Source organism: Hylobates moloch, unplaced genomic scaffold (genome assembly GCF_009828535.3).
Source record: "Hylobates moloch isolate HMO894 unplaced genomic scaffold, HMol_V3 SCAFFOLD_20, whole genome shotgun sequence".
Classification (NCBI taxonomy): domain Eukaryota; kingdom Metazoa; phylum Chordata; class Mammalia; order Primates; family Hylobatidae; genus Hylobates; species Hylobates moloch.
Window position 1 is genome coordinate 53,180,315 of NW_026652295.1, and position 8,100 is coordinate 53,188,414.

Here is an 8,100-nt window from a genome sequence, read left to right on the forward strand (position 1 = left end):
ATTGGCATTTTTAAATTTAATTTCCTTATTATATAATCTTTCAATAATGGCTGACTAGCTTGTTCACAACAAACCTCTCACTGACAACAACTATATTAGTTGGATAAAAAATTAATGAAAAACACTCGCTTAATAGTCTCAGAAATTTAGTTAATGGGTATTTCAGCAGCCAATATACTATGCAGGAGAAAAAAATAAAGTGGTGAGCCCAACAGTCAGCAGAACTTTTGTTTTTGAGGCATTTGCCAATTCTGTATGAGCAACTGAGAAGCCAAAACCATCAGATCTTCCAGGAACCTAGCAAGGCTGGAGTGGAAATAGTTTGAATTCAGGTCTCAGCAAGGAGGAGCAACCCTAGTAAACATCTTAGGTTTTAGTTAGGACCTCTGAATGCCTGCAGAATACAAAAAGTAAGGATGAAGAGAAAAAAGTCAAGCCCTCACAAGTAAAGTAGGCTAAACCTCATATCAGGTAAGCACTTGATTAGCTTAATATAAGTTATCTCTACGCTTATTGTTTGATAACACCAAAGAGAAATCTCACCTGAGAAGGACAGTATTATTCAGAGTCTCAAATTATGTCTATAATTATTTTCATACCAGGTGTCTAACATATTATTTAAATTTTGTAGGCATACCAGGAAGGAAAATACATAAAACAGACTAATTGGAGATCTGGATATTGGAGTTGTCAGACATGGGATCTAAAATAATTCTAATAAATATTCAAGAATTTATAATACGATAGAGAATCGTGGCAAAGAACTGAAGCCTATCTTTTAGAAATCATAGAAACGCTTTAACTCAAAATATAATAACTGAAATTAAGAACTCAATAAAATAGATTAACAGCAAATTAAACAAAGCTGAAGAAGAAATTACTGAAATGGAATATAAATGAGAAGAAAATATTCAGATTGAATATGGAGAAGAAAAGAAAGAATGAAAAAAATGAATGCAAGAAATAAATAAGGTACAGGGAAAGTTCTAATATTCTTCATATTGTAGGCCTAACTGGAGAGGGTTTAAAAGGAAACAAGAAACAAACAACGTTTGAAGCAAAAATTGTTGAAAAGCTTCCAAAATGTGAAACCCAACAAACATCAAGTCATAGATCCAAGAAGTGTTGTACATTATTAGCCAGATGAATGCAAAAGAAAGTATGCCTAGATATGCCATAGTCATACTATTAGAAACCAAATACAAAAAGAAAAGAATGAAAGATAAATTATCATCAAAGGACCAAAAATAAGACAAATCGCTGATTTTATTGTATCTGGCTTCCACTGTATCTGTTGAGAAATCTGCATTTTGCACTGCTATCATGTCTGTTAATTTTTTAGATAAAACTTATGTTTATAGTAAATATTCATTTATACTTATAAACATCATATATGTGTGTGTATATATATACATTAGTGTACGTGTGTATGTAATTTCAAACAAAGAAAAACTGAAAAAAATCAATATTAGTAGTTTTTTTACTAAAGAAAATATTGAAACAAATACTTCTGGTTGAAGGAAAGTAATCTGAGGAAAAAATGGAGATGAAGAAAGGAATAAAGAGAAAAGAGAAAATATGTGCACAAATATAAATGGATATTGACTGTAATACACCATATAGATAATAAGTATATGGAAACAAAAACGTAAAAGGCAGAGGACAGAAAATGAAGTTAAAGAGTCATATTTGCATTTTTAATAAGTTGTAATAGTACTAATATATTATTTTAATAAGCCACGGTTGTATGTTGACATCTTATAGATAGCAATTAAGAGTATAGTAAAAAAATGTATATCACTAACATGTCAATTCAGGGGGAAAATGAGAAATTAAAATGCTACATGATTTCAAAAGAAGCTGGAAAAGAATAAAAAAATGGTAAGGAGACAAATAAAGAATACATGAGACAAATAGAAAACAGTATGATGGCAGTTTGGTCCCTGTCTGAAAATTCCTCCTCAATCATCCTAAGATATTTAGTAAATGTACTAACAACTACATAGTTGCAAGCCAAAAGTATAAAGATACATTGTCATCTGATTACATTTAAGCAGAAATATAATATACTTAAATTCCAGAGACCCTTTAGCACCAAATAACTTTACGCTGAATCATAATTTTTGCTGACAGCAAATGTAACATAAAGGATCAGAATCGAATGTAAAATAACTATAAATTTAATCTCACATAATCTACTATTTTATTTTAGAAATATAATAGGTTTGAAGCATTATTTATATTAGCATTTAGGTCTCTGGAAATTTTACTTTTGCAAAAGGGCATTAATATGTGAAGAGATTTAGTTATTGCTTAAGGAACACTTGAAAATCAAAGGTGGATCGCTTCACTAGGAAACTTAAATTTAATCAAAACTTTAAAACATACCAATTAAGCCAGCTTCATTATACTCTTTTTAACAGAGACAACTACAGAAAATAAAACAGGTCCTAAGAGATAGCTTGAATTACAGAATGAGCAATTTCAACCTCTTAGTCTATTAAGGAAATTTTCTGCAAAACCATTGTCATTAGCAAAAACGGAGACCCAAATAATTTAATTAGTGGACCTGTGATAGAATTAAGCCTTTCATTCATATTTATTCTTTTTATATTTGATAGTACATTGTTAAACTTCTAATATGTATATGTGTATATATTCATACACACAATATTTAATTTAAGTCTAATAATTCGTCAGGGATATATTATCTCGAATATGTAAGCTGAAAAATTAAGGTCTGACCATGCTCTTGCACACACAAAACCATGGAATAAGTTGGTAGCAGAAAAATACCGAGGTTTTCAATATTCTATCGCACATACATAATTATTTCAAAATACAGAATTTTCTTTTTTTTTGTTATTATACTTTAGGTTTTAGGGTACATGTGCACAATGTGCAGGTTTGTTACATATGTATCCATGTGCCACGTTGGTGTGCTGCACCCATTAACTCGTCATTTAGCATCAGGTATATCTCCTAATGCTGTCCCTCCCCCTCCCTCCACCCCACAACAGTCCCCGGAGTGTGATGTTCCCCTTCCTGCGTCCATGAATTCTCATTGTTCGATTCCCACCTATGAGTGAGAACATGCGGTGTTTGGTTTTTTGTCCTTGCGATAGTTTACTGAGAATGATGTTTTCCAGTTTCATCCATGTCCCTACAAAGGACATGAACTCATCATTTTTTATGGCTGCATAGTATTCCATGGTGTATATATGCCACATTTTCTTAATCCAGTCTGTCATTGTTGGACATTTGGGTTGGTTCCAAGACTTTGCTATTGTGAATAGTGCCGCAATAAACAAACGTGTGCAAAATACAGAATTTTCTATCTGTTCTAACTACAATCAAATTATTTCATATCACAGGAGTCAGGTTTATTCATGATTCTCTCTGCCAGATTCAACAAAAGAGAATTAGTTAAGCTCTCTGCTGTGTTGACAGCCTCCAGAAACCATTTTTACCTCATCTCTCCATTAAACTACTATGAAGTCCTATGAGACAAAAAGGTAAGAGAAAAACAGTAATAATATTCAACGATTGGTGCTAAGACCAAACTCTATACCATGTCCCCATTCTCACTGATTTTGTATTCACTTAGCAAATATTTATCACGATGCTACAGTGTGCCAGTCATTTTGTCGGACCTTGAACAAATGCTAAGAAGAAGTTCATGGTCTTCATAAGCATTTGATGCTTATGGCCTGTAAGGGAAAACATTAATTCATTTGTTCATTCAAAAAGTATTATTGGCCATAAAAAATGAACTAGACATTCTGATAAGTGTTGAGAATCCCGTGATGAATTGCTTCCTTACTTTTACTACGCTTAATATCTGCAAAGCAATTAAATATCAAGTAATCATGAAAATAAATATATAATGTATATTATGTACAATAGGTTACTATGCCATAGAAGTCGAAAAAAAGCTGCTGGCATGGAGAGTCTGGGAGAGATTTCACGAGAGGGTAACATGCAAGTCTAGGGCGGAAGATTAATTAGAAGTTAATTTGTTGAAAATAATCTTCCTAGCCGAGAGGAAAGTAAGCAAACACTGTGGTTCCAGAGGGAACACAATCTATTAGAGAACTCAGAGAAGGCCACTGTGGCTAAAGTAGCAAGAACAAAAAAGAATAGCTTAAGATGATGTTGCTGAGAGATGCAATGAAAAGATCATTTGAGGTTTAGAAAACATTAAAAGTTTTGATGTCCATTCTTAAAAGCAATGGAAATTCATAGATGGTTTTGAAACAGGGAAACAGCATTATTTTATTTGAAATAGGGAACACTTTCCGACTAGCTATATAGACATTGGGTTGAAGAGGGATTCCTGGAAAGTAAGAAAACTACTGCAACAGCCCAGTCATCCAAATGAGAGATAATGCCATTTTAAAATTGATTGGTGCAGTGAAGTTGGAAAAATAGATTTGAAAGAAATTCAAGAAGTAAAATTGCAGGACTCAGTGATACTTTGGGTGTGAGGGAAATGAAAGAAGATAGTTTCTGGTGTATGGCTCGTAGAACTGAATAAATTATAATGGCATTCCCTGCAATAGGAAATATTGGAGAAAGTCCGGTGTTGGAAGGAGTAGAACATTAATAAAATTTTGAAAATGTTTGAGTTTGAGTTGCTTTTGAGATACCCAAGCGATGATGTCAAATGAGCAGCTGAACATCTGGACTGGAATTCAAGAGAAACAGGGGAATGTAAGTCTAGAAAACACTGGTACACAAACAGTAACCAAATCAGTGAGGGTAGATTGTCACTCACACTCACACTAGGAAGACTGTAGATAGTGATGGGGCATCTGGATATTTACCCAGTGGATACAAGCCACCGAGCCTGCCAAGGAGACTGAGAAACCAGAGACATCGGGCTGAAAGCAGTGAAGGTTTGTTAGAACAGAAGTCTAGGAAGATAAAGTTCAAAAAGCCAAGTGTCAGATGTCAGTGCTGCTGTGAGTTCAAATAGCATGAGATAGAAAAAATTACAATTCAACAGTATTGGAACTAAAACAGAATTATCTTTAAAAATTCTTGAGAACGCAACTCTGGAAGGAGCAAAGGGCTGGACTAAAAAAAAAAAAAAAGATTTTAAAAATCTGTACTTGAGAGACAAATAAGAGTTTTCTAGGCAAAGCAGTTGGTGGGTAAAAAGGCAATATTTAGAGAAGCCCTATTATTTCTTCAGAACGGACCAAAAAAATCTTCATTAAGCTGGTGAATGCCCCAGAATTTTATTTCTCGGGAATCCTAGTCATTTTCATTTAACCTGCTTCCATATCTTAGCAGGGCAAATAAGACATCCTTACCTGCAGCCAATCTTCTATCATTGTCCATAAAACTCACAAAATGTGCAAATCAGAAAATAAAGAGGGAGAGAAAAATATAATATTCACTCAAAAAGAAAAGTCATATAAAGTCTCAGACTTATAAGTTAATGGTTCCTGATTAAATAACAGACTGAATTTAAAAAGTCAAGAACATTAAGATAAAAGTTACATCAGGAAGGTCAAAATAGAAGGTAGGAAAATTAAATAGACATGTTCACATGTGGGAAGATAAAGGATAACTTTTCACCTCTACCACTGTCATCAACAGGTTTTGAGTTAGATGACCATGGCTATCTTTTAAGTAACGAGAAACAAAATATCTTCTAAAGAACACAAATGCTGAATTCCAATTTGTAGAGATAAGATTGCAGTTTCACATATGATACACTAAACTGAGAATACACAATAGAAAATGAATATTTTATATTAGAATAGTTGATTTAAATCCACATGGTACAATTACGCTTAATGACTAAAATATTACAATAACAGAAGTTATTTTGTTCACTAGTCGAATCAGAAATAATCTTGTATCCAGCACCTGTAATTCAACAAGAAGTCCTCACAGTGCTCCTCCTTTATTCCATGTTTCAACATTTTCATAACAATTATCAGTTATTTAATATTTTGTGGAATTTTAGATTTTCAGCTTTTTTAAGGAAAAAGTTAATTTCTTTATACACCTTTTCTTTATCTGACACTGGTTGACAGTGCCTTAAATCATAAGTATATGAATAATATTAAATTGCCTATTGTCTTAACATGGCCTTTCAGGAACAATGTGGGAATACATTTTAGTCTGAAATTGCTGTTATTTACACTTTCTTTCAAGTTTGTTGAAGCACAAATACATTCGGGATAATTAATGTTCTGATGGATTATTTCATCCTACTATGTCTTCTTAACCTTCTACCGGTTTCATTCCTTTTTCTGCCTCACATTGTGACAAATTTGTAGTCTGTTACACAGTACAAGGAGCACTGAGAATAAGGGCGGTACCCTTGAAGGAATACCTATGAATACAAATTGTATTACGTAATGCATCCCTTTCCAGGAAAACACAGAGAAGGAATTCTTTTCTTTAGGCGACCACCAAATGGTCACAGGCAGGGATTTTGCTGGGTCTGATCTGTAGAGGCGGGTCGATACATTCACCGAAGAGAGATAACGGGAAACCGTTTAAGGGGTGCGGCCTAACACGACAGAACTGCTGCAGGAAGGGTCCTGGGGTGAGGAGGTGACATAAAGGGAGGAGGGCACCAAGAGACTGCAGGGAGAGAGGCTGGCTGTCAGTGCGCATGAGGGTGGGGACACCCTGGGCCGCGAGGTGGTACCTGCGCGGGGTCGAGCGCCCCTGCCACTGAATCCCCGATCCAGAGATGCTCCCGGAGAAGCTGCTGGTAGCTGAGGCAGTGCTTCACCGCGGATGGCACATTCCCCATGGCGGAGCCTGGGGCGGCAGTCGGCGAGGGGAGGGAGACTGGAGGAGGATGAGGGGCGGGCACCGCGCTGGGAAACTGCGCCAGCTCGGGAGCGCGCCCCTCCGGTGCACTGGCTGTGAGGAGGAGAGCTGTTCTGCGCACTGCGCAGCGCCGAGAGGGCGGGGAGCAGGGCGTGGCAGGTGGCCGCGCCCGGGGCAGCGGGTGCACGGAGCACCTGAGGGAATAGACAGAAATGCAGAGCACCTGAACAGGACAGAAAGGAGCTGAGCCAGAGGACGTTCAGGGGTGGCTCATTTTCCGCGCTACACTGAGCGCCCAGGGCTGACTGTATCTTCAGGTGCCCACCTACTTCTCACCTGGCTCAGATCACGTGTAGAAGAAAAGGGGTCTAAAATAAAAGGAAGGGGCATGAGTGTTTGTGTTGATGAGTTCGTTCATTCCCAGCTGCAGCCTTGGGTGCTGAAGTGTAGATTTGCCCACCGTTGAGCTCACGGAGTTTATGCTTTATAACAATAAGCTCTATTTAAAAATGTTTTTGAGGCAATCAGCAAGGTTAAAACATATCCAACAGTCTAATAAAAAGGAAAAGATAGTCTTAAATTGGGTTAGATGTCAGAGGTACTCTCAGAGGTACGTTCCTAAATGAGAGGTAAGCTGTAAGTTGGTGCTGCAGTTAAGCGCTGAAATGGAACTGCGTGTTTAAAAGTCTCACGGCACAAAATTATTAAAGCCCTAAGGACTAGATTTATCCAAACGGAAAATTCTAAACAAGTTCTTAGGATCTTAGAATTGGAGACATTTTTAGTGGAAGAGAGGGTTTGAAAAAATAGCCTTCGAGCAGACCACCGGCCTACCTTCCCCACCTCTCTTTCACATGCACACTTATGTGTATTGTCACACCCTAATACTCTTCGCAGTGGGTTCAGTGGTTTGCAGCTAAAATGACATAGCCATCAAGAATAGTCTCGTGCAGGGTACCTAGGGTCTTCCGGAGACCCAGCCAGGGTGTCCATGACCAGGAATACCCACCAGCCCTGGTGGCTGATGGAGCAAATGTAAACCAGGAGCCAACTGATGCACACCGTGGTATAAACACACAGAAGAAATTTACCATTCAAAGTCAAACCATCCTTATCACTTGTGTGTTGCATGGGTGGGGGTTTGGGGGGTGGGCGGTGAGACTTCCACAGGTAATAAAAATAAATGGGTTAAGGGAGGAAAAAGACAAAGAGTGGAAGAGAAATCATGCAGATCCTTTGGTAAAACTGCACTAGAAACGGCAGAGAGGGTGAGGAGGTCATAGTCTTCTCACGGTGAAC

The 8,100-nt window shown here is 37.1% G+C and overlaps 1 protein-coding gene across 4 annotated transcripts in view; it reads right to left on the bottom strand.

The window, feature by feature from the left end:
• The window catches only part of HMGCLL1 (3-hydroxymethyl-3-methylglutaryl-CoA lyase like 1), a 143,053-nt gene extending 136,135 nt beyond the window's left edge, over window positions 1-6,918 (bottom strand). For 2 of the 4 annotated variants that reach the window (XM_058432512.1, XM_032140819.2), the window contains exon 1: window positions 6,674-6,918. In XM_058432512.1, coding sequence (XP_058288495.1) covers window positions 6,674-6,781 — 108 coding nt within the window. In that variant the 5' untranslated portion in view covers window positions 6,782-6,918. Of the gene's footprint in view, window positions 1-4,826; window positions 4,917-6,673 lie in introns of all 4 variants that reach the window. The other 2 variants (XM_032140820.2, XM_058432513.1) reach the window with 2 other exon arrangements.
• Window positions 6,919-8,100: the final 1,182 nt, after the last annotated feature.